The sequence below is a fragment of the Coenobita brevimanus genome, chromosome 23 (assembly GCF_032717465.1).
Source record: "Coenobita brevimanus isolate Jiangsu-jjx chromosome 23, ASM3271746v2, whole genome shotgun sequence".
NCBI lineage: Eukaryota > Metazoa > Arthropoda > Malacostraca > Decapoda > Coenobitidae > Coenobita > Coenobita brevimanus.
The window spans coordinates 2,635,001-2,647,500 of NC_136976.1; the positions used below are offsets into that span (position 1 = coordinate 2,635,001).

General features: G+C 43.3%; 1 protein-coding gene across 1 annotated transcript in view; it reads left to right on the plus strand.

Moving 5' to 3' along the window:
• Positions 1-12,500, plus strand: part of LOC145392937 (lysosomal alpha-glucosidase-like) — a 79,710-nt gene that overhangs the window by 4,274 nt on the left and 62,936 nt on the right. The window contains exons 3-6 of the mRNA XM_080267225.1: positions 3,058-3,978; positions 4,718-4,943; positions 6,478-6,673; positions 10,515-10,729. Of these exons, the coding sequence (XP_080123351.1) occupies positions 3,058-3,978; positions 4,718-4,943; positions 6,478-6,673; positions 10,515-10,729 (1,558 nt within the window). The remainder of the gene's footprint in view (positions 1-3,057; positions 3,979-4,717; positions 4,944-6,477; positions 6,674-10,514; positions 10,730-12,500) is intronic.

The window sequence follows — 12,500 nt, forward strand, 5'->3', positions numbered from 1 at the left end:
TGTGTGTGTGTGTGTGTGTGTGTGTGTGTGTGTGTGTGTGTGTGTTGAGAGAGAGAGAGAGAGAGAGAGAGAGAGAGAGTACATGAGGGAAATCAAGGGAGAGGAAGGCCGAGAAAATGAGGACTGTTAAGGGAGTGACCTGGACAGACAGACAGATAGACAGATAGATAGACAGACTGGTAGATAGACAGACAGACAGACAGACAAATGAACACAGATAAGACGATAAAAATAGATACACACAGATATACGTACATAATAGATAAACTGATAGATAGACAGAAATAGATAGAAAATAGATAGACCAATTTCCTGATAAGAAGGCCATTACTTAGTGAAATCTAAATGTTGTAAAAGTAATATATATATTCCGAGACTGACCTCTCTCTCTCTCACACACACACACACACACACACACACACACACACACACACACACTTCATTCTTTTTTTCAATGACAGCTTAACTCTCTCTCTCTCTCTCTCTCTCTCTCTCTCTCTCTCTCTCTCGCTCTCTCTCTCTCTCTCTCTAACCTTCATTCTTTTTTCTTTGATTGTCTGTATGTCTGTCTGTCTGTCTCTCTCTTTGTCTCTGTCTCTGTCTCTCTCTCTCTCTCTCTCACACACACACACACACACACACAAAACCTTCATTCTATTTTGTGTCTATTCAAATTCAGTCTCTCTCTCTCTCTCTCTCTCTCTCTCTCTCTCCCTCCACACCGCAACCCTGATGTAATTATGTCACAACAATTATGCAAAGTTAAGATTAAATCCGGGTTGGGTTGTGGAGTCGCTGCTTTGGCGCCTCCTGTTCCTGTGTCACCCTCTCGTCCTCCCTCTTCTTCTTCATCATCATCATTATATTCTCCTCCTCCTCCTCCTCCTCATTATCATCATCATCATCATCTTTTTCGTCAACCTCCTCCTCCTGCTCTTCCTGCCCCTCCTCCTCCTCCTCCTCATCATCATCATCATCATCATCATCTATTTCGTTCGACCTCCCCCTCCTGCACTTCCTCGCCCTCCTCCTCCTTATCATCATCATCATCATCATCTTCCTCCTCCTCATCATCACCATCACCACCAACATCACTTTCATCATCACCTTCCTCATCTTCTCTCTCCTCCACGTCTTCTTCCTCCTCCTCCTCCTCCTCTTCCTCCTCCTCCTCCCCATCCTCTCTACCTCAATCAACCCCTTCCATAAATCTTCCCTCAGCATAATACAAAAAAAATCACCGCAGACCCGCAATAACAGAGCAAATAAAAAAAATAAAAAAAAAATAAGTCGCCTAGCAAAAGGTGTTAGGGGTACATGACAAGCCTATCTTCCTGGTGGCAAAACAGGACAAAAAAAAATTAAATGGTGACCTCCTAGGGGTCTGAACCCTGGATTTTTATTTTCTAAGGCTATTAGTCCAATTAAGGCGCCTCGACCACTTGACCACCAGGCGACTTTGATAGACAGATAGATAGACAGACAGAGAGGGATAGATGGAGGGGAGGATACGCCACACAGATAGGTACATACAAACATACATATATACAGAGAGAGAGAGAGAGAGAGAGAGAGAGAGACGGGTCGGTATCTTTAAAAAATTGAAAGTTGGGTAAATATTAACTGAAATAGATAGATAGATAGACAGAAAATAGATGAATGAACAGACAGACATAGACAGACAGATAGATAGACATATAGATAGATAGATAGACAGATGCAAATAAGTCAAATAAATAGATAGATAGATAGATAAACCTTCCCTCTCACCTGCCAATCCTTACCTGCTAATTGATGCCATACATGTAATTAAAACAAGGTAATTGACCAGCCATTCCCTTCATTAGCACGGACAGGTGTTTTGTGTGAGAGAGAGAGAGAGAGAGAGAGAGAGAGAGAGAGAGAGAGAGAGAGAGGGGAGGGGTTTGGAAGAAGAAGAGAACGAGGTGGTGATGATGATGACGATTATTATTATTATTATTATTATTATGATCTACAGGTTGTTTCTGGGTTCACCTCTACCCCCCCTCTCTCTCTCTCTCTCTCTCTCTCTCTCTCACACACACACACACACACACACACACACACACACACACACACCTTCATGCTTTTCTCTGTCAGTCCTACTCTCTTTCCTTCATTCTTTTTTCTGTAAATCCCATTCTCTCTCTCTCTCTCTCTCTCTCTCTCTCTCTCTCCTCTTCCTCCTCCTCCTCCTCCTCCTTCGCACACATGCCCTACTTTCTCCCCCTCACTCACTCTTATCTCACTTTAGAGCTAACTCACTCTGTTTGATCTTATGAAAAACATTTTAGCAATATGAGAAGGTTGATTTATTTCTATTTTTTTTATCTCACATTTGCACACTTTCTCTAATTTGCTTTAATTTCTATGGGCTTTCGTTGTACCTGTGCTTTTTCCGTCTCACTGTCTGTCTGTGTCTGTTTGTGTGTCTGTATATCTTGTGTCTGTTTCTCTATGCCTGCCATTCTCTCTCTCTCTCTCTCTCTCTCTCTCCTCTCTCCTTGTCTAATTCCTTCCTCATTTTTTCATTCTCTCTTTCACTAACTTTCTCTCTCTCTAAATTCTCTCCTTTGTGCCGCTTACTCTCATCTCTCTCTTTAATTAATCTCCTTTTCTCTCCCACTCAGTCTATCCTCCCCCACCCCCGCTCTCTCTCTCTCTCTCTCTCTCTCTATCTATCTATCAGTCGATCGCTAACCTCGCGCACTCGCTATCTCATCACACTTCCATCACTTTCTTATTCTCTCTAATGCCCTCCACCTCTCTCTCTCTCTCTCTCTCTCTCTCTCTCTCTCTCTCTCTCACGCACCACACTTCCAACTTTATTCTCTCCAATTCCCTAACTCCCTCATCTGTCTGCCTTTATGCCTCTCTCTCTCTCTCTCTCTCTCTCTCTCTCTCTCTCTCTCTCTTTGACGTAGCACACTTCAAACTTTATTCTCTCCAGTTCCCTACCTTCCTCATCTGTCTGTCTGTCTTTATACCTCTCTCTCTCTCTCTCTCTCTCTCTCAGCCCAATCTTTCTCCCTCCAGATTTGACTGCAGCCTAGGGAGTACACCCCAGGAAGAGGCGTGTCACCAGAAGGGATGCTGTTACGACCCGACCACAAACGGGGACATATACGCTCCCCTCTGCTTCCACTCCATCCCCTCCGAGTATGGCTACACGCTCCACAACTCCACCCAGGCACTCCGCAGGTCCCAGCCCATCGTCTACAACCTCGGAGAGCAGACGGAAAGGACCCTAAACCTGGACTTCATCAGAAATGTGACGAATTTTGGAACCAAATCCCTTCCGCTTCAAGTCAAGATTCAGAGACAGGGGAACGACGTGCTTCGAATCCTGATATGGAACACCGAGCAGAGTTTCGAGCCTGATGACTTTGTTCCAGAGGCTTCGAATGACACCAGGCACTTCGACGTCCAAGTTACGGAGAAAAACGGCGGTGATTTTAATGTAACTGTGAGTAGGGTCGCCACGGGGGAGACCATCTTCGAAACGGTCTACGGGCCGATGATTTACAGCGAGGACTACATGGAGCTCACGACGCGACTACCGACCTCCCATCTATACGGGTTAGGCCAGAGGGACAACTACGACCTGATTCCAAACTTTGAACAGAGGGACCGCTGGGCCTTGTACAGCCGCGAATTCGACGCTTCAGACACGCTCTCCTACAGCTCCAATCCATTCTTCATGAACTTTGAGAAAACTGGGAACATCTATGGACTGTACCTCAAGAACTCCGCACCCATAGAAGTTGGCGTACTTCCGATCCCGGCCCTTGCGTTCCGTGTTGTAGGCGGGGTTTTTGACTTACGGATCTTCGCAGGACCCAGACCCGAGGATGTCAGCGAACAGTACACAAAAATGGTTGGCCGTCCTTACATGCCACCTGTCTGGGCACTGGGTTACCATCTGTGCAGGACGACTTTGGATCTTGACCATTATGAGTGAGTAGTGGGAGAAGGGGAGGGAGGCCGAGAATGAGGTGGCAGGATCAACTTTTTCAATCTGATGTTTTTTATTTAACTCTTGCTATGCTTGGACTTTTTCTATATAGGGGTGGGAGAGGTAAAATGGAGTATATATAAAGGAAGGCACAGAAGAAAATCGAATGAGGAAGGGTAAAGTGGAGGGGTATGCTTAAAAAATATGCTCACCCTTAAGGTTTTGGTGGCTTTTGAAATGAACAAATCCTTCAGATGGACCTCTTGAGTTTGGTGACGTCATTCTTTATTCCCTCTCCGGACGATTCTATTTATTTATTTATTTATTATGACGAGGGTGTTATATATATATATCTTTCATTCCGTTCACTGCTAGGGAACTCTGATAATTTGAGTAAAATGTCGGATGGAAAAAAAAAAAAAGACGTGGTGCTAACGAGGAGCCTACAGGTGGTGGCACTGTGCACCCCGAGTGGAGCAACTGCGGCGTCCACCCAAACCTCCTCGTATTTCGCTGCACCTCGCCGTGGGAAGGGCCCTGGTCTAACCCTGGTGAGGCACTGGCTACCACAAGGGGGTGCCAGATCTCTAAATGGTGATGATGGAATGAATAATTTTTGCACTTACATCAGAGAGAGAGAGAGAGAATCAGAAACCCAACAACGCCTTACACCAAACCCATTTTCTATCCACCCCACCAAAGAAAACTCAAACAATTCTTCATTTCGACTTTCCCAAACAGTGATATCGTGGGGGTAATGAACGAGGCAGAAGTTCCGTACGAGAGCGACTGTATTGATGCCCGACTTGGCTACCCAGACGCCTTAACCCCCCTGTCTGAGGAGGTGCAGGCGAGAGTCGAGGAGATGCAGAGCGCGGGGAGGAAATTCGTTTTGGTTCAGTACCCCTTCCTGAGCGTCGAAGGGGATTCTTATGAGAGCTGTAAGAACGCTGGAGCTCTGATGGAGGTGAGTTGGAGGTGGAGGGAGGGAAAGGAGGAGGGAGGGAAGCACGGGAGGAGGGAGAGAGGGCAGGGAGGGAAGCAAGGGAGAGAGGGAGAGGAAGGAGGGAGAGAGAGGACTGAGAAGGAAAGGATAGGGAGAAAAAAAGGAGGGATGGGAGAAGGAAGGGGTAGAAAGGAAAGGAATTGAGCGGGAGGGAGGGAGGGAGGGAAGGGAGAAGAATGAGTGGAAGGGAGGGAGGGAGAGAGGGAAGGAGGGAAGAAAGCAATCGAGAAGAGGAATGAGAAAGAGGAGGGAAGGAAGGGACAGGGGTAGAAAGGAAGGAGGGAAGGGAGATGGAAGAAGGAGAAGTGAAAGAAATGAGCGGGAGGGAGGGAAGGAGAAGGAAGGAGGGCAGGGAGGGAGAAGGGAAAAGGGAGGGAGAAGGGAAAGAGGAAGGAAGTGAGAAGGGGAGGGAGGGAAGCATGGAAAGGAAGAGGGCAGGGTGAGAGAGAAGGCGGGGAAAGAAGGTAGGAAGGAATGAAGGAAGGAAGGAGGGAGGGAGGTAGATTTTTAGGAGAACTGTAAAAAATGATTGTGTCTTGTTGCTGAGATGGAGGGAGGGAAAGGGAAGGAAGGAAGGGAGGGAGAGGGAAGGAAGGAAGAGGGGAAGAAGTGGGAAGGGAAGGGAGGAGAGGGAGGGTAGGGAGGGGTGGGGTACAGTAGGGTAGGATAGGTTTTGGGGGTAAGGTAAGGGAAGGAAAGGATGGAGAGAGAAAGAGAGAGAGAGATGAAGTAAAGAATATGTTAGTCTCTCTCTCTCTCTCTCTCCCTCCCTTCTGTCACTCATACTGACAGACGTTTCAATTAAGTTCTCTCTCTCTCTCTTTATCTCATCCTCTCTCTCTCATCAATCACGTTCTTCCCCTATCTCACCTTACCACTCTCTCTCTCTCTCTCTCTCTCTCTCTCTGCCAATCTATCCATTAACCATTCCATCATTCAGTCCCCCCCTCTCTCTCTCCATCTATCTATCTATCTACTTACCTATCTGTATAATTCACTATCTATCTATCTATCTCAATCATTCCCATTCCTGTTTCTCTTCACTCTTTATCTATCTACCAATCGAATACCTATCTATCTATCCACCTCCATTTATCTATCTATCTATTTATCTATCTATCTCCATTAGCTATCTATCCATCTCCATTTATCTATCTATCCATCTCCATTTATCTATCTATCTATCCATCTCCATTTATCTTTCTATCTATCTCTCCACCTCCATTTATCTATCTATCTATCCATCTTCATTTATCTATCTGTCTATCTATCCATCTCGTTATCCATCCATCCCTCTATCCATCTCCATTTATCTATTTATCCATCGTCATTTATCTATCTACCCATCTATTTATCTATCTATCCATCTCCACACATCTATCTATCTATTTAATCGTCCATCCCCGTTTATCTATCCATCTTCACTTATCTATCTATCCATCTCCATTTATCTATCTATCCATCTCCATTTATCTATCTATCTATCATTCCACAGTTCAACGCCACCAGCCCCTACTACGGCCAGATAGATAAAACAGCGGTCGCCTACCCTGACTATCTATCGAACAACTCGATAGATTGGCTGGGGAATGACAAGAACGTTCAAAGTCTGTATGGAATGTCCGATGGAATGATGCTCTTCAGAAACACGCCTCTCAATGAAGCAGACTTGGACTATAGCGCCTGGGAGGGTAAGTGGAATGACTGGAATGAAGGGTGGAATGATGTGGAATGAGTTGGTATGAAGGGTGGAATGAGTTGGTATGAAGGGTGGAATGAGCTGGTATGAAGGGTGGAATGATGTGGAATGAAGGGTGGAATGAGCTGGTATGAAGGGTGGAATGATGTGGAATGAGCTGGTATGAAGGGTGGAATGATGTGGAATGAACTGGCATGAAAGGTGGAATGATGTGGAATAAGCTGGTATGAAGGGTGGAATGATGTGGAATGAAAGGTGGAATGATGTGGAATGAACTGGTATGAAGGATGGAATGATGTGGAATGAAAGGTGGAATGATGTGGAATGAACTGGTATGAAGGGTGGAATGAAAAGGAATGAACTGGAATGAAACGTGGAATGATGTGGAATGAACTGGTATGAAAGGTGGAATGATGTGGAATGAGCTGGTATGAAGGGTGGAATGATGCAGAATGAGATGGAATAAAGGGTGGAATGATATGGAATGAGCTGGTATGAAGGGTGGAATGATGTAGAATTAGCTGGAATGAAAGGAGGAATGTGGAATGAACTGGTATGAAAGGTGGAATGATGTGGAATGAGCTGGTATGAAGGGTGGAATGATGTGGAATGAGCTGGTATGAAGGGTGGAATGATGTGGAATGAGCTGGTATGAAGGGTGGAATGATGTGGAATGAGCTGGAATGAAGGGTGGAATGATGTGGAGTGAGCTGGTATGAAAGATGGAATGAGTTTGAATGGACTGGAATGAAGGGTCGACTTATGTGGAATGAGCTGGGATGAAGCGAGGAATGATGAGGCATGAGCTGGAATGAAAAGGTGGAATGACTGGAATTAAAGGTGGAATGAGTCTGAATGGACTGGAATGACTGGAATGAAGTGGAATGATATGGAATTAGCTAATATGAAGGATATGAAGGGTGGAATGATGCGGAATAACTGGAATGAAGGGTGGAATGATGGGGAATGACTGGAATGATGCAGAATGACTGGAATGAAGGGTGGAATGAGCTGGTATGAAGGGTGGAATAATGAGGAATGAATGAACTGGAATGAGCCTGAATGAAGTGTGGAATGATGTGGAATGAGCTGATATAAAGGGTGGAATGATGTGGAATGACAATGGAATGATAGTGGAATGAGTTGCAATCAAGGGTGGCAGTACGGTACGGTATGGAAAAAATATCATAATTCCGAGAGTTTATAAATATCGTACCGTAATTTCGTACCATACCTAAAGAACGTACCGTACTGGAACGATAAAGTTTCGTACCGTATTTTCGTACCTCCGCCATTACGTTTCTGTGAAAATGAACAGATAATAGAAGAGTATCTTTGCAAACAATTCCTCGTCCAGTTTCAAGACTCACTTATTATATCGGTGTTTTCTGCTGTTCGTGGAAATTACTGTAAATATATTAAGAGTCTGTGTGTGTGTGTGTGTGTGTGTGTGTGTGTGTGTGTGTGTGTGTGTGTGATAATTGACTTAATATCTGATTTACATTCATATGGCAATGGGATTAAATAAAAATAGGGATTACTAACATGGATTATACTAGAATTTTCTTTGGAAAATTGTGCTTAAATCAAACTGACCAAAAAATTAAACAAATCTACGAGTCAAGTAGCAATGATGCAGTGGGCCCTACAGTAAATACCTAACCCATATTATTATTTATATACTACTGTATAAACAAATCTATAAATTAATCACTTAACTCTGTAGGCCTCCAGTGGGCAATGAATATAGGAGATACGCACAGCAAAACCAATTTCAGATGATAGAAATATACTGTATATAATAACCACTATCATACTGGGGTGTGGCTGCAACGGAGTACGTGGGCTGAGGACAGGAACTGAACGCGGTTATTCGGTCAGCGACTGTGCGTCTCACTAGGGCAGTGACCGTACAGTTGCACCGACCTTGAACTGTACCACACACACACACACACACACACACACACACACACACACACACACACACATATGCTAGAACATAACGTTATATCTTAAAACAGAACATTCGCCAGGGAAATAATTAGGTTACCCTATTTGAAAGTCAATATTGGTCATCTGGATTATTCTGGACAGTGGAGAGTCACATTGGAATAAATAAGTACGGAATGGGTACGGAAAAGGTACGGAAAAAATAACGTAATTTCGTACCGTGCAGTACTTAAAAAGAAATACTCGTACCGTAATTTCGTACCGTACTTACAGGTGAAAAAATACCATACCGTACCGTAATTCCGTACCGTACCGTACTACCACCCTGGGTTGCAACAAAGGAAGGTATGGAGTGAAATAAGGTGGGATTGGAAACTGAAATGAATTGGAATGACTTAGAATGAAGGGTGGAATGATGGTGGAATGAGCCGGAATGTCGGACAGAATGATGCTCTTTAGAAACACGCTTCTAATTGAGGCAGACTTGGACTAGAGCGTCTGGGAGAGTAAGTGGAATGAAGGGTGGAATGATGTGGAATGATGGTGGAATGAGTTGGAATGTCGGATAGAATGATGCTCTTTAGAAACACGCTTCTCACTGAGGCAGACTTGGACTAGAGCGTTTGGGAGAGTAAGTGGAATGAATGGAATGAAGGGTGGAATGATTCTGGAATGAGTTGGAATAGAAGTAGGAATGCGCTGGAATTAACTGGAATGAGACTGTAGTGACACAGGACTAGGATGATACTGGAATGACCTGGTATGAAGGGTGGAATAATGTGGAATGACAGTGGAATGATTTAGAACATACAATGGAATGAGATGAAATAAAGTGGAGTGAAAACTGGAATGAGCTGGAATTATGGGTGGAATGAGGTGGCATAAAGGATGGAATGAGGTGAAAGAAAATGGGATTAAAGCTGGAATGAGTTGGCATGGACTGGTATACCGTAACAGTGTAGTGAAATAGAATGACAGTGGAATGATGGTGGAATGATAATGAAATGATAGTGGAATGACACAGGAATTAGGTGGAATGAATGGTGGAATGACAGTGGAATGATAAGGGAATGAGGGTGGAATGAAGGCTGGAATTATATGGAATGATACTGAAATGAGTTGGAATGAAGGTTGGAATGAGGTGGAATAAACTGGAATGAAAGTGCTGTAAGATAAAATGGCAGTGGAATGAAACTGGAATAAAGAATGGAATGATAAGGAACCATAGTGGAATGAGTTGGTATGGACTGGTATAACGGTGAAGCGGGACAATGACAGTGGAATGATACTGGAATAAGAGCTGGAATGGTGTGGAATGAGAGTGGAATGATAGTGGAAAAAGGCTGGAATGAAAGTTGGAATGATGTGGAATGAGTGTGGAATGAAGTGGTATATCGATGAGGTGGAACGGAATAACAGTGGAATGATAATGGAATGAAGGCTGGAATGATGTGGAATGAAGGAGTGTATCGAAGTGGGAAGGAATGACAGTGGAAGGATATGTCAGTTGGGTAGAATGAAGCCTGGTGTGGCTGGAACAGACACTGGAATGAGCTGGAATGACGAGAAACGAGCTGGAATGAAACTAAAGTGGAATGAAAGACGATATAAAAGCCAAACACAGTGGAATGACGCTGGATTAAGGTCAACTGAGGACTGGAATGAGACAAAGAAATATGGAATGAGTTGAAAACCTGGAATGATCTGGAATCGACTGGAATGAGTTATATAAATACTGGAATGAGAGAATTTTACTTACAAACAAACTTTAGGAGAGAGAGAGAGAGATTAAGTGTAAATTTACCTTCGTTCAGCGTGACCATTCTCTTTATGACCTTCTCTCTCTCTCTCTCTCTCTCTCTCTCTCTCTCTCTCACCCACAGACTCGGCAAGCCCCAACTGCACGCCGTCCAATCCCCAACTCTGCTGTCCCCCCTCCGGCCTCCCCTTCACCCCCTACCCCTTAGAGGACATCAATCGGGGGTCACTTTGCCCCGCCCTACGCCACAACGCCCCCCACCCCGCCACACCCACACACCGGGAAGTACACAGCAGATACGCGTACTATCACCACAGGAGAGTGTATGAGGTGAAGAAGGTAAGACTGAGATAGATATAAATAGATAGATAGATGGATGGATAGATGCAGGTGTACAGACTGATAGATAGACTGATAGACTAGTTATATACATTGATAGGTAGATATATAGATAGATACCTAAACTGCTAGGTAGATACAGATAGATAGATAGATAGATAGATAGATGGTCTGATAGGTATAGATAGATTGATAGGGAGATAGATGAAAATAGAAAAGATAGATTTATAGAGGTATAGACGGGTAGATAGATAAACAGACAAATAGATAGACAGATACATACAAAGATGAACCGATAGATAGACGCAGATACATACATACATACATAAATAGACATAGATAGATAGATTGGCAGACAGATTAGTAAGGAGGTAGATAGATCGATCGATCGATAGATAGATAGAAAGACGGACAAAAGGCTCACAAAGCAAAATGGATTCAAGACCAAATGGATGTGTCAGAGAGAGAGAGAGAGAGAGAGAGAGAGAGAGAGATTTTTCTTAACGACTGTTATTTCCACTCTTTTTGCACCACCGAGACGGGGGATTGATTACTCTCTCTCTCTCTCTCTCTCTCTCTCTCTCTCTCTCTCTCTCTCTCTCTCTCATACATACACAATCATTCTTTCTCCCTCTGTCTGTCTGTCTCTCTCTCTCTCTCTCTCTCTCTCTGTCTCTCTCTCTCTCTCACACACACACACACACACACACACACACAGTCACTCTCCCTCCCTTTGTCTGTCTGTCTCATACATACACAATCAGTCTTTCTCCCTCTCTCTCTCTCTCTCTTTCTCCCTCTCTCTCTCTCTTTCTCCCTCTCTCTCTCTCTCTCTCTCTACCTCATACATACACAATCAGTCTCTCTCCCTCTGTGTCTGTCTGTCTGTCTGTCTCTCTCTCTCTCTCTCTCTCTCTCTCTCTCTCTCCTATCACAAATACACTCATTCTTCCCTAATGCATGCAAATACAAACATGACTCTTTCTCTCTCTCTCTCTCTCTCTTTCTCTCAATTTGCTTAGTCTGAAGAATCTAAATCTAATCTCTTCAATAGAGAGAAACGGATAGATAGACAGATACATAGATAGATAGATAAACAGTGTGTGTGTGTGTGTGTGTGTGTGTGTGTGTGTGTGTGTGTGTGTGTGTGTGTGAGAGAGAGAGAGAGAGAGAGAGAGAGAGAGAGATATGGCCGGCAGATAAAATGGTAAGGTAGATAGATAAAAGGAAATAGATATAGATAGACAGACAGATACCAGGTAAATAGGCTAGATAGATAAACAGACGTAGATGTTGATACGTGGACAGACAGACAGACAGATAGATAGATAATACAGATGGACTGATAGATAAAAACAGATCTAGAGACTGATATGGGGAGATGGATGAATTGATAGATAGACATATGGATTGATAGATAGACATGGACTGATGGATAGATAGACTTGTTAAAAGGTAGATAGATAGAAGTGTCTGGGAGTCATTTAATGTCAATATTATGTTTAGTATTTCTTATGGTTTGTCAGTAATTTTCATTATTATTATTATTATTATTATTATCACTCATACTATTATTGCTTCCACTACTACTACTACTACTACTACTACTATTATTATTATTATTATCATTATTATTATTATTATTATTACGAGTCATTTAATGTCAATATTATTTTTTGTATTTCTTATGGTTTGTCAGTAATTTTCATTATTATTAGTATTATTATCATCACTCATACTATTACTGCTTCCACTACTACTACTACTACTA